This window comes from Heloderma suspectum, chromosome 4, assembly GCF_057233095.1.
Source record: "Heloderma suspectum isolate Gila_16-S chromosome 4, 16-S_ref, whole genome shotgun sequence".
In the NCBI taxonomy this organism is placed as follows: domain Eukaryota; kingdom Metazoa; phylum Chordata; class Lepidosauria; order Squamata; family Helodermatidae; genus Heloderma; species Heloderma suspectum.
Window position 1 is genome coordinate 301,317,249 of NC_139461.1, and position 19,571 is coordinate 301,336,819.

Genomic DNA, 19,571 nt, shown 5'->3' on the forward strand with positions numbered 1-19,571 from the left:
CAAACACGTTGGATAATCTTAAAGATAAAGCCCTTAAAATAATCTACCTGTCAAACCTTAAGACATACAATTATTTGGGTGGGAGGGAGATATATTTAAAGACATTTAAAAATATCTAACAAAATTAACTAAGGGCAATTAACAGATGAAGGGGCACGGGGAATAGCACCTTGGGGAATCCTGAAGCATACAAACAATGGGTGCAATCTACTGTTATCAGTTCCCAGAACACTGACACTGGGCGGTGTGCTCTAATGAGTGTGGCGTGGGCAATCCTAACTCTCATCCTCTCCACAAGTGAAAGCCGTTCGGAGCAAGAGTGAAACATGCTTTTGATTTTAATTTAGGGGAGGAAAATATGTCTGAGCTATTAGAAGTCTGAGTTACAACACTGCATATGTATACAAATGGAATTATTAGTCTTGTACCTCTGTCCCTGATCCAGAGCCCGGACAGTCCACTTTCCTCTTCTTTCTGGGCCCTATTGCAGCCAATGCAGTTAAGTTGGCATCCCTCTGTCTCATTTGTGCTAGTTCTTGTTGTTGCATCTGTGTTTGGCAAAACAGAAAGTCACAATTTCCTTTGGGTTTTAATTCTCTCTTATGTTTTTTGGAATGCTGTCATTATTACATAGTTGAAAATATGGTAAGAGTGTTAAAATGATGAATATAGTTGAAAACATACCTCCTTGGCCTTTTGTTTCAACCTAAGCTGTTCTGGATCTTCTTGTCTAGATCGAGACTGTGTTGGTAAAGAAAGGAGTGGAAGGAATGGGGGGGGACAAAAAAGTAAGAAATCTGAGACTAAAGCAGAAACATTTTTTTTAAATTGTGCTTAGCTATACTTTACGTTTTACATTTTAATTATCTTGAATATATAAATATTGTACATTCTCATAAAGTTAGCCTTAAATACAATGGGCTACCTTTAGCTTTAAGAATAGATTAAGGGCATATATTTAAAATACGTTACACAATTGGTGTGGGGGTGGAGGGAGAGAAATAGACCCAATCCAGCCAAATTTCCATCCACCCACCAACCCAGCTATGTTCTTCTAGCCCAAGGAAGCTCTGATCTTGTTTTAATTAAGAAAGAAAAAACAGTCTGAATGCGTTTTTTTTCCTCCTCCATCCAGGCTTTGATAATTCACTCCTTTTCTGGCATCCAGATTGCTTTAGATTCTTTGAAAATAAAGCCTTATGTTCCTCAAACAAATTCTGGAACCCAAAGAGAGTCAAATCAGCCCCAGTCTTTAGGGCTGGGGCAGGCTGCTGTCTCCCTTATATACGGTCTAAAGTCCAAAGATTACTTATTTATCACATTTGCAATCCACCCTTCCCTTCAAGGAGCCCAGGTTGGTGAACATGGTCTAATCTGTATCCTCATAACAAGACTATGAGGTACATTAGGCTGAGACAAAATGATTGGTCCAAAGTCATCCATTGAGCTCTCTGATGACTGTCGATTCAAATCCAGCGTCTAAGATCTCACTTGTTTTAAAAGGATTTTGTGCCTTTACACAGTGAATACAGGAGGTTCAACACTGCCATTTTTGTGCCTGGCTCTATAAAATGCATTTGCCTCTTGAAAACAGGGCCCAAGCATGGGGGTGAGTGGTGGGTGGGGAGGATATACTTTACCGGGCAGCAATCCAGGGGTGCTGGTTCAGGCTGCAACCCCCTTACCATGAGAGAAAAAACTAAGGCTACATTGTAGATCATGCTTGAGGATATTTATGGAAACGCATTTCCCAGTATCTATGCATCTATTGTCCAGATCATGTAAGATTTGCTGGAGCCAAATTGGAAGCAGTGTTAGAGCAGAACAAAGCAACAATCTGAACGGTGAGTTGCTGGCCTAGGCCCTTCTCTAGAACAGAGAGTGTGTGCTTCTGCAATTAAACAAGGACTTGTAGTCCTGTTTTCTTGTCAAAGGGAGTACAAAGCATCTTCCACTTAAATTTCACTTTGCCTGAGAGTAAAATGATTGCAACAGCATGAACGAATGCTATTACATACCTGTTACAGTTACAGGTTGGGATTCAAGGAGTTCCCTCTGACATGGGAAAGTGCTTCCATGCACTCCATGCAATGGTTTCCCAGTTGTTTTTGCCAGAGCCCAGCTCCACATGCTGTTGAAGGCCATTCCCAAAAGGTCTGGGAATGGCTTCTGGATGGTGTAAGACACTGACCCACAATTGGGAGAAGGGACAGTGAAGCTCTACTGTGCGTACGGAACTCTCTATATAGCCCTTTACTGGCACTGGTCTGTGGCTGGCATCCAAAAGGGCAACATCACACTGTGTTAGTGTCTAAGGTTAGCAACAGAGTCTCCTGTCTTATTCTAAGGCCTGCAGAACAAAAGAACCTCTGTGCTTTCAACGCGAAATGCAACACTTTGTCAATCTATTAGGGATAAAACCCAAAAGCACTTGCCTTCGCTGCACGCATTAAAATTTCCCTTTCTTGTTCATCTTTCCTTTGTTTTTCTATTTGATCAAGTTGTTCAAAGAACTTGAGCTGAGCCCGAACATCACTTGCTGGCTCATATCTTTCATCGTCCTGAAAAATGTGATAAAATGCTTTTCATTAGAAATGGGGAGAGAGGGGGATCACAAAGCTGCTCACTTGTACAATATAGCTAAAAGAGAAGATATATGCTCAAAATGCTCACTTAGTCATCTTCAAACAGCAAGTTAATCGTTAAACCCATATACCTTGCTGAATGATTTTTTATTCCATTTTTTTCTATGATCCCATCAGGGTACAACGTTTAAGTAATATTTTCAACTAACTTCTTTTTCAAAAAATACTTTAAAAAACATAGTTATTTGGTGCATGGGATTCTGTCAAGTCAACTCAAGTATGCCCAACATTTATCCTTCCCTTTATCTTACAGAGGTTCCCTCCTTCCAGTGCTCAGTGTTAGGGAACAAAAAAACCTGGGCCAGTGGGCTAATGGTTCATCAGGTCCTCTATTTTGTGTCTAATACTGGCCAGAGATGGCTTCCTGAGCAAGCATAGAAGTAAGGGCAAAGAATATTGAGAATCACCTTCTAACTTCCTATCATGTCCAACTTTGAGCAATATTAGGTTTAGGGATTCTCTAGGCATAAGTAAGCCCTGCCTTGACCATCTCAATTGATGGCTGTTTATATTCCCATTTGACCTACGCTGGGCCACTCCTTTCCATGGTCACTGTTCTGAGGCTACCGGCCAACACAAGATCCAGTAGGAATGAGCTCCGCAGTTCAGCTTCATGAACTGCGGAAATTATTCTTCTGTGTTCCCTTTAAAATGTACTGTGCATTATTTCAACAATTGGCCTTTAGTTCTTGGGCAGCAACATCCAAACTGTATGCCAGAACACACTCATGCAGTCTTCCCGAACCTGACACGTTCCAGATGTGTTAGACCACAACACATGTGCTGGCTGGGGATTATGGGAGTTGGAGTTCAACACATCTGGAGGGCACCAGGTTGGGAAATCACAAAATCATAGAATCACAGAATAGTAGGGTTGGAAGGGGCCTATAAGACCATCAAGTCCAACCCCCTGCTCAATGCAGGAATCCAAGTCAAAGGATCCCTGACAGATAGCTGTCCAGCTTCATCTTGAATATCTCCAGTGTGGGACAGCCCACTGCCTCCATAATGCACAACTATTAAGTGATCAAAAACCCAGATCCAGACCCTCTGTCATTCAATACTATATTCAGTACTATATAAAAATGACTACTTAAGTTGGAGAAAACCTAAGATGGAAAGAGATCTAGCAAATGGAGATGACAAAAGGTTGTGCTAAGAGGACAACTTTCAGAGTTTAATTAATGGACTTCCTACAAGGACTCTGGGATTTATTCTGTTTCAATATTATATCGGTGACTTTAGGGAAGGAAGTAGGATCATGATGACATTAACCTCAGCAGCATTCTTAACACAGAGAAAGATAAGGAAGTCTTCTCAGAATGAATCTGTTGCCCTCATAAACTTTTGTAAGGTGAACAGAATGAAAACCAAGTGAAAAAAAAGTCTGGAGATAAACCATTTTTTGCCATCAACAGAATGCTGCACTGTTGTGTCACAAAAGGAGCTGAAGGTAACTCAAGTTTTCAAGGTACCCACGTTGAATCCAACTACTCCTGAGCAGGAAAGCCCTTGTCTGGAGCATTCATTTCACTATCACCACTTACCAACACATACGGAGGGACGTGACTCTGAGGAAGGGAGGAAGGGCACACTAGGATTCTTTACAGATGAAAGAAACATCACAGTTGCCCAGAAAGCATCGTCCCATCTCTGAGCCCCGCCAGACTAGGCAAAGCAGAAGGCTGGACTCCAGGGAGCAATATTAGCCAGGCTATTCCACAGGTGGAAATAAAACACACAGCCCCCTTTTTATGACTGCCCAGTCATTATAACCCATTTGCCAGTCATAACAACATGTCCATTGTAATCACTGTATGAACTACATTTCATGAGATGAAATGTTGAAAATGTCACCATATGATCCCCATGCAGCTCCAGTGCTATTTGAGGAACTAATGAACGAAGACAACTGACCTTCCAAAGTTCATCTATCAATGGGAATTTTCACATGAAACCCCTGTATTTGTCATTTAGCTGGTGAATTGGGAGAGGATCCCCTAGCACAGGGACAGGAAACCTTTTTGGGCTGTGGGCACAGTTGGCAGTTTGAGAAACTGTCCTGGGTGCTGCTACAAAATGGCTGCCATGGGAGGTGTGGCAAAGGACAAATAACCTGCCCAAAAGACTGAGTACAAAGCAGAGGTGGGATCTGAGCCCCAACACTAAACAACTCCTTTGAACCCACAGTTTTCTGCACCAACAGAAACTATTTCACAGGAATCCCAGCTGCCAGTAAGAAAATGTGTTAATTTTTTTAAAAAGAAAAAAAAAGTAGGGTTAGGGAACCTTGGTGGCTCCAAAAAAGGTGTCCAGGGGTGCATTGGTGCCCACAGGCACCACATGGCCTACCCCTGCGCTAGCAAGTCACCAGTTCATTTCAGACATAATGACAAACCATGATTTGAAATTATAAGAATGAGTGGTGGTGAGCCTCAGATCTATGCGTTCCCTCTTCTCCTTCCCCCTTCCTTCACACACAAGAGGAGGAAATGTCACTCTGCAATTTCACTCGAATGCAGCAAACTATGGTTTGCCATCAAATCAGGATCAGACCAAGTCTCTCCAAAAGTTTTAAAGGGGAGGGAAATTCAGATCATAATCAGCCTCCCCAATTTGTCTGCACTGCACATTTTCTTAATGCTCTGAATAAATGTATCTGATTTCTTAACATTATCTGCCAGGACCTGCATGCTTTCACTTTGAAACATAAGAACCTGTCACGAATGGGCCACCCAGAAGCTAAACCTAATCAATGGCTGTTTAAAGCCACCATTTCTATTTGCAAATGCTTGATTTATTGATTTAATAAAAGGCATGCAAACCTCCGAAAGTCACTGAGAGTGTAACTTGATAGCAGGTTTCAATAACTCAGAGTAGGCATTTCTCTTTTTGCCTATGGAACTGATCTGCACATTTTACATTTGAGAAGCAGCCTTGGCATAGTTATTAAAAATAAAAACTTTCCTGTTGCTCAAGCTATTTTTGATATTGCTATCTAAGGTTCTTCTTAAGAGTTTATTAGAAGTTGTTTTCTAACTCCACCATGGAGTTAGAAAACCTGCCTCCACCATGCTTATAAAGCACATTTAATTCCTTCAGACCTTGATGCCTTTGCTCATCACACAAGATTCCCTATGAGGAAGGCTGCAAAAGCTGTTAGTCACCGGCCAGAGGAAAAAGTCCTGGGACTGCATGTAAATCCATTAAACCAGAGCTCAAAAGAAACACACATTGCCAAACACCTTCACAGTAAAGAAGACAGTTACCTTGTAAGAAATATTCTTTTGCTGGGCTGTCTCCGATACCTTCTCAACCAGGTTTTGTAACCTTTGTTGCGTTGCGTGCGATACGTAGCTAACTACATCAGGGTGGATTTCCATTATTCCATGCTTTTTACCTGAGTTTCCAAGAAAAGTGAAGGCATTTGGTAAGAAATTCAAACAACCGTTGCTAATTTTAGGGCCAGGTTTACATAAGCGGTTGCATGACTTGATTACTTGACTTGCAGGTGAATGTGTAAACTGACTCCATTGAAAAGCACTGTGTTCAAGGTATTCTCAAAGTTCTACCTGTGGCGTTCGACCTGTGATGGTCCGTTCACACACGCATATCATCACTTGATACTGCAGTCACCAAAGCAATGGACACACATGCACAAACCAGCCCCTAGAAATATGCTGAAGAATTCTGACTTACACATCAAGAAGCAATCCCTTGAAGAATGTGTTTTTCTCAAATATAACTTCACAGTTTCTAATAGACTATGCACCAAGACAGCTTATATTCTAGAGTTCCAGTACCAAGAGGACCGTACTCCTACTAAACGACGTGTTCTACTTAGCAGTGATATTACTTTAGATTATTTCTATTGCCCATGTGTGTGTGTGCGCACGTGTGTGTGCATGCATGCGTGTGTAAAGTGCTTTATCTTCAAAATTTTGTTGCTCAGCCAAAGGCCATCACCAGTCATTCAATAGTACAATAAAAAAGGTAGGACATACCACTTGGAATACAATTAAACAAAACCAAATAACATAATATTTTGATATATCCATTATCTTTTATCATAAAAACAACTATAGCACTCATTAAAAAAGTGATAAAGTAGGGCCCCACCCAGTTATAATTGACAGTCCCCTACTATCCAACAGTTTTCTCATCCTCCTTCATTGTTCTAAATCGTACTGGCAGTCAATCATATGAAATTCAGCTCATTCCTTTTTAATAAGCAAAACCACAACTAGAACATTAGCTGGATCAAAGTAACTCATGATAGCCATTGTGTTCCTTGTGGCAAAACAACCATGTCAGGTAGGTCACTACAAGTCCTATTTTAGAGATGGACAGCTATACTCAGAGACAGAGGCCACACACAGGGATAAGGGTTATGCAGAAGTTTAAATCCAGATCTCCTAGTTCCAAGCCCACAACTAAAGTCACTGCATGACAATTTGCCAAGTTGAAACAGTTGAGAGTGTTTGCCCTCTGCTTACTACAAACAACTGCTTTTGTTAGACAACATAAAGAGAAACACCTGGTACTCATCAGCCATAGAAGATGGATACAATAAATATGCTTATGCAATATCTATAACAGTTGATTGATACATAACTGTGACAATGCAGTGATGTACCCTCTGTGGCATCCAATGGAGATGTGGGGGGTGATTGTGTGAGAGTGAGAGACTGAGCGTGCACAAATCCATCCTGCTTTGCTGCCAGCCATATGTAATTCCATTGTAAGGATCATTTCACACATTACAGAAGGAAAGTACATGTTTTTCTCATACAGATATGTCCCGCAGGAAGCTACAGCCAATATAGAGTGCCTGATGATTTGTACCTATACTGCCTGTGTTTTTAAAAATACATGGTTTGGAACAGAAAAGCTACATTTTTAGCATGTAAAATATGGGTACATGCTAAAAACTAAAATAAAAAGTGCCTCCAACTCACTGCAGTATAGGAGTACATCCGATACAGATGGTCTTGCAGTAACTGAAAGACTTTTCAGGTGACATGTAGATAAATCTTGTCCCCATCCTACCCATACGACAGTATACTCTATTCTCAGCCCCTTTCTGCTCCATGTAATGGCTTTATGTACTACAGTCTCTACACTGTAGTAATGGTCACCATTGCTGGCCCAGTAGTATTGTCATGTGCAATCACACCAGGATAAAATCCTAGGTTACCTTATATAACCAACTGGGCCATTACATTGGCAGAGTCATTCCCACACTCAAAATTACCCATGTATTTGCTGACACCGCAGCTCATACATTCAGGACACAATTGCAACACAGCAATAAATCATAGGAGAAATGTATGCTGTTAACTTGCTCTGCATTTCTATGTCTCTTTCAGAATCAGATGTTCACCTGATATTTTTTTAAATGTTAACTTAAAAGTTAACTGTGTGAATGAGATAAAGACTTGTTTGGAAATGTGTTATTGTACAGGTACATATATGAGCCCCTCCATGGATCACTGCCTTGTTGTGGCGAAGGGGCTTGCGTAACTCAGTGAAGCCATAAGCTATGCCGTGCAGGGCCACCCAAGATGGACAGGTCATGGTGGAGAGTTCTGACAAAATGTGGTCCACTGGAGAAGGAAATGGCAACCCACTCCAGTATTCTTGCCAAGAAAACCCCATGGAACGTATCACAAGGCTAAAAGATATGACGCCGTAAGATGAGCCCCTCAGGTCGGAAGGTGTCCAATATACTACTGGGGAAGAGCAGAGGGAATTTCCAGGTAGCGCCAGAAAGAGTGAAGCGGCTGGGCCAAAGCCGAAAGGACACTCAGCTGTGGATGTGTCTGGTGGTGAAAAGGAAGTCCAATGCTGTAAAGAACAATATTGTTTAGGAACCTGGAATGTAAGATCAATGAATCAAGATAAGCTGAAGGTGGTCAAACATGAGATGGCAAGATTGAACATCAACATCTTGGGAATCAGCGAACTAAAATGGACAGGCATGGGTGCATTTAATTCAGGTGACCATCATATCTACTACTGTGGGCAAGAATCCCTTAGAAGAAATGGAGTAGCACTCATAGTCAACAAAAGGGTGGGAAAAGCAGTTGTTGTTGTTCAGTCATTCAGTCGTGTCCGACTCTTCGTGACCTCATGGAGCATAGCACGCCAGGCCTTCCTGTCCTGCGCTCTCTCCCGGAGCGTGCTCAAGTCCATATTCATCCCATCAGTGATGCTATCTAGCCATCTCATCCTCTGCCGTCCCCTTCTCCTTTTGCCTTCAGTCTTTCCCAGCATCAGGGTCTTTTCCAGAGAGTTTTCTCTTCGCATTAGGTGGCCAAAATATTGGAGCTTCACCTTCAGTATCTGTCCTTCCAATGAGCACTCAGGGTTGATTTCCTTTAGGATGGACTGATTTGTCCTCCTTGCAGTCCGGGGGACTCGTAACAGTCTTCTCCAGCACCACAGTTCGAAAGCAGTAATTCTTCGGCACTCAGCCTTCCTTATAGTCCAGCCCTCACAGCCATACGCTACTACTGGGAAAACCATAGCTTTGATTAGACGGACCTTTGTCAGCAAGGTGATGTCTCTGCTTCTTACTATGCTGTCTAGGTTTGTCATAGCTTTCCTCCCAAGGAGCAAGCGTCTTTTAATTTCATGGCTACAGTCACCGTCTGTGGTGATCTTGGAGCCCAAGAAAATAACATCTGTCACTGCTTCCATTTCTTCCCCTTCCATATGCCAGGAAGTGATGGGGCCAGACGCCATGATCTTCGTTTTTTTACTGTTGAGTTTCAAACCAGCTTTTGCACTCTCCTCTTTCATCCTCAACAAGAGGCTCTTTAGATCCTCTTTGCTTTCTGCCATTTGGGTGGTATCGTCTGCGTATCTGAGGTTGTTGATCATTCTCCCGGCAATCTTAATTCCGACCTGTGATTCATCCAACCCGGCGTTTCTCATGATGTACTCTGCATATAGGTTAAATAAGCAGGGCGACAATATGCAGCCTTGTCGTACTCCTTTCCCAATTTTGAACCAATCGGCTGTTCCATGTCTGGCTCTTACTGTTGCTTCTTGACCCTCGTACAGGTTTCTCAGGAGACAGGTAAGGTGGTCTGGTACCCCCATCTCTTTCAGAATTTGCCACAGTTTGTTGCGATCCACACAATCAAAGGCTTTACCGTAGTCAATGAAGCAGAAATAGACGTTTCTCTGGAATTCTCTTGCTTTCTCCATGATCCAGCGAAGGTTGGTGACTTGATCTCTAGTTCCTCTGCCTCTCCGGGAAAAGCAGTATTGGGGTACAATCTCAAAAACGATAGAATGATCTCAGTACGAATCCAAGGCAAACCATTCAACATCACAGTAATTCAAGTCTATGTCCCAACCACTGAGGCCGAAGAAGCTGAGGTTGATCGGTTCTATGAAGACCTACAACACCTTCTAGAACTAACACCAAAAAAAGATGTCCTCTTCATCATAGGGGATTGGAAGTAGGAAGTCAAGAAATCACCAGGATAACAGGCAAGCATGGCCTTGGTGTACAAAATGAAGCAGGACAAAGGCTAATCGGGTTTTGCCAAGAGAACACACTGAGCATAGCAAACACTCTTTTTCAACAGCACAAGAGGTGACCCTACACATGGACATCAACAGATGGTCAATATCGAAATCAGATTGATTATGTACTTTGCAGCCAAAGATGGTGGAGTTCTATGCAGTCAGTAAAAACAAGACCTGGAGCTGACTGTGGCTCAGATCATGAGCTTCTTGTTGCAAAATTTCAGCTTAAATTGAAGAACGTACGGAAAACCACTAAACCATTCAGGTATGACCTAAATCATATCCCTTATGAATATACAGTGGAGGTGAGGAATAGATTTAAGGGATTAGACCTGATAGACAGAGTGCCTGAGGAACTATGGACGGAGGTCTGTAACATTGTTCAGGAGGCAGCAACGAAATCCATCCCAAAGAAAAAGAAATGCAAGAAAGCAAAGTGGCTATCTGATGAGGTTTTACAAGTAGCTGAGGAAAGAAGGGAAGCAAAAAGCAAGGGAGAAAGGGGAAGATATATCCAACTGAATGCAGAGTTCCAGAGAATAGCAAGGAGAGACAAGAAGGCCTTCTTAAATGAACAATGCAAAGAAATTGAGGAAAACAATAGAATGGGAAAGACTAGAGATCTCTTCAAGAAAATCGGAGATCTCAAGGGAATGTTCTGTGCAAAGACGGGCATGATAAAGGACAAAGAAGGCAGGGACCTAACAGAAGCAGATGAGATTAAGAAGAGGTGGCAAGAATACACAGAAGAACTATACAGGAAAGATCTGAATGTCCCTGATAGCCATGATAGTGCGGTCACTGAACTTGAGCCGGACATCCTCGAGAGTGAAGTCAAGTGGGCCTTAGGAAGCATTAGTAACAACAAAGCTAGCGGAGATGACAGTCTTCCAGCTGAGCTATTTAAAATCCTAAAAGATGATGCTGTTAAAGTGCTGCACTCAATATGCCAACAAATTTGGAACACTAAACAGTGGCCACAAGACTGGAAAAGGTCAGTTTACATTCCAATTCCAAAGAAGGGCAACGCCAAAGAGTATTCAAACTACCGCACAATTGCACTCATTTCACATGCCAGCAAATTTATGCTCAAAATCCTACAAGCTCGGCTTCAGCAGCATGTGAACCGAGAACTACCGGAAGTACAAGCTGGGTTTCGAAGAGGCAGAGGAACTAGAGATCAAATTGCCAACATTCGCTGCATCATGGAGAAAGCAAAAGAATTCCAGAAAAACTGTGTGGATCACAACAAACTCTGGCAAATTCTGAAAGAGATGGGAGTACCAGACCACCTTACCTGTCTCCTGAGAAACCTGTACGAGGGTCAAGAAGCAACAGTAAGAACCAGACATGGAACAACTGATTGGTTCAAAATTGGGAAAGGAGTACGACAAGGCTGTATATTGTCGCCCTGCTTATTTAACTTATATGCAGAGTACATCATGAGAAACGCCGGGTTGGATGAATCACGGGTCGGAATTAAGATTGCCGGGAGAATTATCAACAACCTCAGATACGCAGACGATACCACCCTAATGGCAGAAAGCGAAGAGGATCTAAAGAGCCTCTTGTTGAGGGTGAAAGAGGAGAGTGCAAAAGCTGGTTTGAAACTCAGCATTAAAAAAAAACGAAGATTATGGCATCTGGCCCCATCACTTCCTGGCATATAGAAGGGGAAGAAATGGAAGCAGTGACAGATTTTACTTTCTTGGGCTCCAAGATCACCGCAGACGGTGACTGTAGCCATGAAATTAAAAGATGCTTGCTCCTTGGGAGGAAAGCTATGGCAAACCTAGACAGCATAGTAAGAAGCAGAGACATCACCTTGCTGACAAAGGTTCGTATAATCAAAGCTATGGTTTTCCCAGTAGTAATGTACGGCTGTGAGAGCTGGACTATAAGGAAGGCTGAGCGCCGAAGAATTGCTGATTTCGAACTGTGGTGCTGGAGAAGACTCTTACGAGTCCCCTGGACTGCAAGGAGGTCAAATCAGTCCATCCTAAAGGAAATCAACCCTGAGTGCTCATTGGAAGGACAGATACTGAAGCTGAAGCGCAAATATTTTGGCCACCTAATACGAAGAGAAAACTCTCTGGAAAAGACCCTAATGCTGGGAAAGATTGAAAGCAAAAGGAGAAGGGGACTGCAGAGGATGAGATGGCTAGATAGCATCACTGATGCAATGAATATGAACTTGAGCACACTCCAGGGGAGAGCGGAGGACAGGAAGGCCTGGCGTGCTATGGTCCATGGGGTCACGAAGAGTTGGACATGACTTAACAACTGAACAACAACAACACATATGAGAGAGCAAAGATTGGCTGCAGCTCCCCATCAAGTAAAGACTCATTGAGAAGCCTGGGTTTACAGACATGTAACGTGTGGAACAGTCCAGAAAGCAGGCAATTTATATAGGACTAAAAGAACTTTCTACCAAGGGTGTAATCTGCATGTCTGTCAAGTTACACTTATAGGAACAACCCACCTATTTCTAGTATCCTTCTTTGCAAAGGTGCTGGGAGAAGAAAGGTTTCATCTTTACACGATCTTGTTAACGTGCCCACGAGTTCAGAATTTGTGGCCAATATACGTGCACTCTCTTCTGAAAGGTTAACTCCTGCCATCGATGCAACATCGTTAATATCATCATCATCCCTTCAGAAACAGAAAACATTAGAGTCAAAATAAATCTTCTATCACTTGGAATTTTTCAAAAAAAAACACACTAAGAATTTGCAAAACAGGTTTGCAAGAGCAAACTAAATATAAATGTCTATCACTACCCGATATGAAACTGCATTCAAAGGGCAGCTGAATAGATTATAGGATGGTGAAAATCAAGCATAAACATAGTCAATGATGTTTTACAAACAATACTATGGTTGAAACCTTGTTTCAACTCAAAGAAATTAAAGATAGTTATATTGTAAAATACTGTGGATATAAAACAAGTAGAAAAGTACACTGAATCCAATCAAGTTGCCAACAGCTGCAGTTATTTCTGATATGGAACTTAATTCAAAAACTTATCCAGGGAAGATTAGAAATATGGAAATTTTGTGACATCTAAGAAGACTGAGTGTTCTACTTTGGTCAAAGGAAGAAACCAAACTGAAAATGCATATGCATAACCCATGGTTCAAATTTATGCAAATAAGGGCTCAAAAGGTCTGTAAACTTTTCAGTTAAAGAAACTTCCTGATTTTGAAAGGAAGAAATTACAGTTAATCAATGATAATAAATTATTATTATTACTACTACTACTACTACAAAAACATGTTCTGATCCAATAGAACATGGGTGGAGAACTACTTTCAGCCTGAGGGTTGAATTCATTTGGGGGTCTTGGGGGTCACATTCCAGCAGTGGGCAAGGCTGAAGGAAAAGTGGGAGGCAAAGACTCACTGGCAAGCCTGCGTTTGCTGACATGTAACATGTAGAACGACCCAGAAAGCAGGCAGCTTATACAGGCCTGAAAGAACATTCTACCAAGGGCATTTATTGGTGTAATCTGCATGTCTCTCAAGTTACACTTATAGGACCTATTTCTAGTATCCTTCTTTGCAAAGGTGCTGGGAGGCAAATCTGGTAGGGACAAAAATACCAGCATATTGTAGCTTATAGCTCTTATTGCCAGCAGTTAAGCCTTAGGAGGTATTTTAACTATTCAAATGGGGAAACAAAATGCACAAAAGCCAGGAAACCAAATGACTGGTGATAGGGCGAAAGAGGGTAGGGCCAGGGGAGCCCCAGGGGGCTGGAGTGGGACACCAGGAGGGCCAAATTTGGCCCCCAGGCTGGAAGTTCCCCACCCTGCAACAGAGTATATTCAGATCAGCCAGGGCTGTGCACTTTTAGCCCAGTAAAATAAGCTGGAATACTGCCAATCATTTGGCGGGAAGTGGAAGCATGAGGGGGCTAAATCCTGCCTCCCTCTCCTCCCTCCCAAATGGCTGTTCGATGGGATTCTGTCTGATAGGTGGGATTTGGTTTTAAGAACAAAACCAATCATCAGGCTTTAGTAACACAGCCCTGGCTGTAGTGCTCATTTGAGTTGTGATTCCCCATCTAGGTAGGTATAGTCACTAGCTGGATCAGGACTTTTTTTCTAGTTTCATTTCTGTAAATGACTGTAAGTTAATGAGAAATGAAGCACTTTAGGTGTTTCAGCTAAGACTAGCCCAACAAATTATTGAAGAGTAAAAGGAGTGAGTTAGCAATTACTTAAATTAGAATACTAAACATTAATTCACTGAAGGACTTCCATGACCTCTTGCAGCTGGTCCATCACCTCTATGGTTTTTGTGTTCGAACAAGGACATTATGTGGAAAGTGACACCAATACATGATAACACCGCTCAGCGGCCAGTCTTGAGAGACAGGCAGGGTAGATTGACGGCTCTCAAACTGTAGGGCAGCGGGTATGGGACGGTTGTGGGGAGGATGGTACGACAGGCTGGGGATCAGGATGCAAGCAGGTAGAGACTGGAGGGGAAAAGAAGCTCAACTCATTGAACTCCTCTATGCCCAGCAGGAGGTGCTATGACCCAACCCCAAAAGTAAAATACAAGGAAAACCGGTTCTAACTCAGCTTCCTGTGGAGTTATCATTGGCCCTCCTCTTCCTTGCCACAGGAGTGAAGAATAAATGTAATGCACTCCATGGTTCCAGTTCTGCAACCTGTAGCAACATAGTGGAAGTCTAATTTCATGTGAGAGTTGGAAAAGGGCTTTACTATTCACTCTCATACAAGACAGCTTGAGAAAGTGTGGGGGCGGGGGGAGGAGAGAGCAGCTGTTCCCTACTAAGGATCCCCATTTGCAGTGGATAGGAATTGGAGTTCCTTCCCACACCCCTAAGATTTGTGGGGAAAGAAAATTTAAAAAGTGGGCAGTGGTGTATTGAAGAGGAGAAAAAAAGACTCTTTCCTGTCCTTTTTCCCAGAATTCTTTCCCTCTCTTGCTCCTAAAATCAGGACAGGCTTTATAGGCTATGCTAAGAATTTCTCCCCTTCTTTAACAGGCATATTACTAGGAGATATTCCTACCCTGCAAAAAACATGGATTCGATTTTCCCCTTCACTGGCCTTGTTCACGCATCACAACAACCCACATTTTTAAAAAAATCGTGGGTTTTCATGAATAAGGCAGTGCACTGCTGTCTGATCATTCACACTGCAAGCAGGAGCAGCTAAACAAACCAGGGATGTGCCGTCCCTGGTAGTTCAGTGCTGCATCCAGCCCCATACCTCTAGCTAGTCAATTCTAGGATTGTTCTTCTGGCTTGTCAGGGGAGAGAAGCCAGAAGCGTTAGAACACAATGCTAAACAATCCAGGAACCGAGCATCCATGGGTTGTCTAGACACTTCTACTTGCAGCTGGAGCAATTCGGCAGCATGCACCAGCATTTTAAAAATTGTAAATAGATTTTTAAAAACATATTAATTTAAAGATTAATGGAGATTTAAAACATTTTAAAGATTGTGGGTTGTTGTGATGTGTGAACCAGGCCACTGTCTCACTGAAATGGGATGCTGAGAAAGCAACATAAACCAGAGAAAAGAACCAAGTCAGCATCCATTGCAGACACAGGTGTGTTCCCTAGTATGTTTCCCCCCAACCCTCCCCCTGCAAGTCTTTTTGCATAAACACATATCTGCATTGGATTATTTACCTAAAAGAACCTCCCCCAGGTTCTTTGAGTTTATTTTTTTGAGCAGCTGCTGCTTGGGTTGAAAGAGTAGAAAGAGCTTTGGTTCCAGGTAATACTGTCTGTTTTACCACAGGGACTGCAAGAAAAGGAAATCAAGATGGATGATCAAGATGGATGCTCTATATGCAGTATTAACACACCAAAAACTGCAAAATAAGGGAAGTTGTGCAAATTTGCTCACTGTGCATGATTTACATAGGTCACAGAATCCAGCTTAACCTGGGGCAGTATTAAGAGGAGAGCAAATTAAGTGTGGAGTACACACGGCCCTGCCTAAGGACCTCTTACTGGTTATCCTTGCTCAAAGAGACTATAGAGAATGTGCACAGCTTGTTGCTAGCTCCAGATCCATTTTGTTAGCAACACACTTCCTGTGCAAGCTTTCTCCATCAAGAATCCAGCCCAAAAATTCACTCCCCAAACTAGTCATGGACCAATGAAGGGCTGTTGCCTCCAAACATTATTTCCCAACTGCAATTTTATGACAAGGCACTAGATGGGGCTTTGGTATTTTTAAAAAATGTCCCATAGTCGTAAGCAGGGATGACTGGGAATTACTTTTCAGTTTGCGAATGACTTGAAAATGCCCCATTTACAACCACAAACACGAGCGCGGATTCTCCAAAAATGTTGTCAAACTCCCGGATTTGTATTTAAAAATGCTCACTTTTACACCTTAGTGTAAAATGGAGGAAAAGTGTGCACTTTTGAAAAACACACTTAGAAATGCACACTTCCCCCATTTGAACGAACCGATAAAACAAGTCACAAACGAGAACGGGAATGAGCCAAACCAATCTTTGAAGTTCTCCCATCCCTGATCATCATAATAAGGCTTCCCCCATACCTGTCTGAAGTTGGTTCAGCTGAATTTGTTGAGGAGCAGTAAGCATAATACGGTTGTGTGGTGGCCGCAAGGCTACCATGGGGGTCTGTGTCAACGTCACCTGTGGAGGCCTAATCAACGTGCCTGGTTTTTGAGATTGCTGGATAACCTGTAAATATTTGGAGAGACAACACTCATCTTACTAAATTTGGTGAGGATAAGACGGCTGTTAAAAGATCCAATAAGGAAGCCACCATTCAAACTCGCTTGAGAGTAGCTAAAACAACAAAGTGTCTTGTGGCACCTTAACGATTAATTGTTAGTCTTGAAGGCACCACAAGACTCTTTGTTGTTCTTCCTGCAACAAATGAACATGGCTATCCCTCTGGGAATTGAGAGTAGCTGTGATTGACTAAGGATGGCCACTTCAAACTATTTTGTTTTTGGAGCTCTTCAGACATGCAGCTAGTTACTCAAATTAAAGCATGCAGTTGGAGAGATCAAGCTTAAAATTAATGGGAAACAAAGTATGTGAAAAGGGGGTGGGCCTACAAGTTGCATGGGCATCCCTGATGTGTTTTATGGAGCCCTTGAGTAGATTCCCCACATGCATTTATGATGCATGTGGTCTGCAGAGACACCTTGTTGCATGATACCACTGAAGCCCTGTTCAAGATTTTTCAAGAATGAAGCCCTTTGTAGTACGTGAAGTCCATCTGCCATATTTTGGTGGCAAGAGTCAACAGAAGCCTCTCCCCCTGTAATGCATAATTTAAATGCATCCTCTTTGGCATGGGTGCACCTTGCCACAAAGCCCCAAACCCTTGCAGAACATGAGCAAAGGCTGCTGCTGAACACCAGTGGGGGTCATAAGAATTACTGCAAGAAAAGTGTCCCTGCAGTATCAAGAGTTGGCCACCCCCACAGTTCATTGATGAAGAGAAATAGATTCGTTTTTTAAACAACAAAGAATGGGAGGTGATACAGGCAAGCTCAGGTAGTCAAAACAAAAGGTTTCAACCTTAATAAACTTTCAAAATCAAATTAAAGAATGAATAACTGCCTTACTTTTAATAAGAATACAGCCCCTTTTGGAAATGTTACCAACTTACAAGCACACATACACATAGCAATTGCCTTGTGATTCATTCAGTCCAGTGTTCTGTCTCTGTTAGTGGCCAGCCACATCCTCCTTGGAAACCCACAATCAATGGCCATCCCCTACTGCTTGTCCCTAGCATATGGCAATCAGTGGTATACTGCCTCTAAACATGGGTTTTATTCTTACCTGTCACAGGTAATAGCCACTGACAAACATATTCTCGGTTAACTTTAAAAAAAAAAAAAACCATCTATGCTAGTGGTCATTGCGTGCCAATTAATCCAATAAATTGATTTTGCACTATATGGAGTGCTACTTCCTTTCATTTTCATCCTGTACTGCCAATAAATTAAATTTCATCTTCAGAGGGGCTGTAAAAGGTAAGCATACTCCACAGTTTCAACACCAGAGAATTATTGCCAGAATAAGGCCACAAGTTGTATCACATAGCTGAGGAATGAACTAGATGTTACATGCAAATGTGTGTAAATATAGCCCTGATTGCCTTTCTTTTCTTTTCTCAGTAAAAGCAGATTTGGGTGGAGGGCACATGAAGCAGAGAAGTGGCTTGGGAGGCGGGGCTCGGGGGAGAAGGGGACAGAATCCTGATCTGTTGTTTTTCCACTCCAAATTGCTGCCCCCCAGCTATTTTCGCCTTTCAAATACAATTCTGGAACATAGCTGTTTCTCTGCTTCACATGGTCCCCTCTTGAAGATGCTTTTCCTGAGGTGAGAGAGCATCGTCATGTGACTTACACAGGTTTGTAACATCTACTTTGGTTCTGAACATGCATAGAATACTAATAAGGTATCTGTTTCACATTTAAGACACACCACTGACTAGCTTTAGGAAGGAAAAGGTTCCATTTTCTGAGAAAGCAACAGTAGTCTCATTTTGGTTTACACACCACCTGCGTAGGCTGCCCTTGCTTGCCAACCCCAACTTGCGTCGGCTGTGTTAGACTGATGACCGGCTGCTGTAAGGTACTTGTTACGGTGGCAGTGGTCTTCCCCGCTGTACGCTGAACTGAGCCAGTCAGCATCATAGCCGTTAAAGCAGTCGTAGGCTGCGTTGTGGGCTGCTGATGCTGGCTTTGCTGAATGAAAGCCGCCGAGTCTGGAGTCAGCTGTCTCAAGGCCGGTAAGCTCCGCTATAAGAAGAAAAGAGTAACTGACATGATACTTCTCTGTATTAAATGCTAATAAAATACAAAAATACATATGCACTGATCATCCCAATAGGACTTCTGAAACATGTAGAAGTCCCATGAAACATACCGTTAGACAGGGACAAAGAGTGACATAGTCAAGAACCAGAAGTTATTTGAAGTCTGTTATCTGGAGATAGAAATCCATCTCTAGGTGAACAAGGAAACCCAGGATATATTTGCCATACTTCTTTCCTTCCTCTGTTGAATCACTCATGGGGTCAACCTTGAGTTAACAACCTGGCTACAATTTTTCATAAGAGAGGTGAATCAACAGCCCCTGATTGTGTTATCTTTCAACTCACTTCAATCACGAATTCACTGCAATGAGAATGGGTGCAGTGTAGTAGCTAGGAATGTTTCATGTGAGGTTTGAACTAGGGACATCCTGGTTCACCTCTGCAATGAACTCAATAGGTGGCCATAGGCAAGCTACTCAAATAGGGGATAATTGGCTGATCGGACATAAGTGCGAAGCACTGAGAAAGGGAGCCTTTTTCAGGGCTAAGCAGGGAAAAACACTTATATTCGGTATA

At 42.4% G+C, this 19,571-nt stretch overlaps 1 protein-coding gene across 5 annotated transcripts in view; it reads right to left on the bottom strand.

The window, feature by feature from the left end:
- Positions 1 to 19,571, bottom strand: part of TAF4 (TATA-box binding protein associated factor 4) — a 109,300-nt gene that overhangs the window by 17,094 nt on the left and 72,635 nt on the right. For 3 of the 5 annotated variants that reach the window (XM_084854318.1, XM_084854315.1, XM_084854317.1), the window contains exons 8-15: positions 18,736 to 18,978; positions 16,747 to 16,894; positions 15,861 to 15,975; positions 12,673 to 12,842; positions 5,915 to 6,045; positions 2,436 to 2,561; positions 685 to 741; positions 429 to 548 (exon numbers count right to left, since the gene is read on the bottom strand). In XM_084854318.1, coding sequence (XP_084710444.1) covers positions 429 to 548; positions 685 to 741; positions 2,436 to 2,561; positions 5,915 to 6,045; positions 12,673 to 12,842; positions 15,861 to 15,975; positions 16,747 to 16,894; positions 18,736 to 18,978 — 1,110 coding nt within the window. Of the gene's footprint in view, positions 1 to 428; positions 549 to 684; positions 742 to 2,435; positions 2,562 to 5,914; positions 6,046 to 7,260; positions 8,493 to 12,672; positions 12,843 to 15,860; positions 15,976 to 16,746; positions 16,895 to 18,735; positions 18,979 to 19,571 lie in introns of those variants that run through there. The other 2 variants (XM_084854316.1, XM_084854319.1) reach the window with 2 other exon arrangements.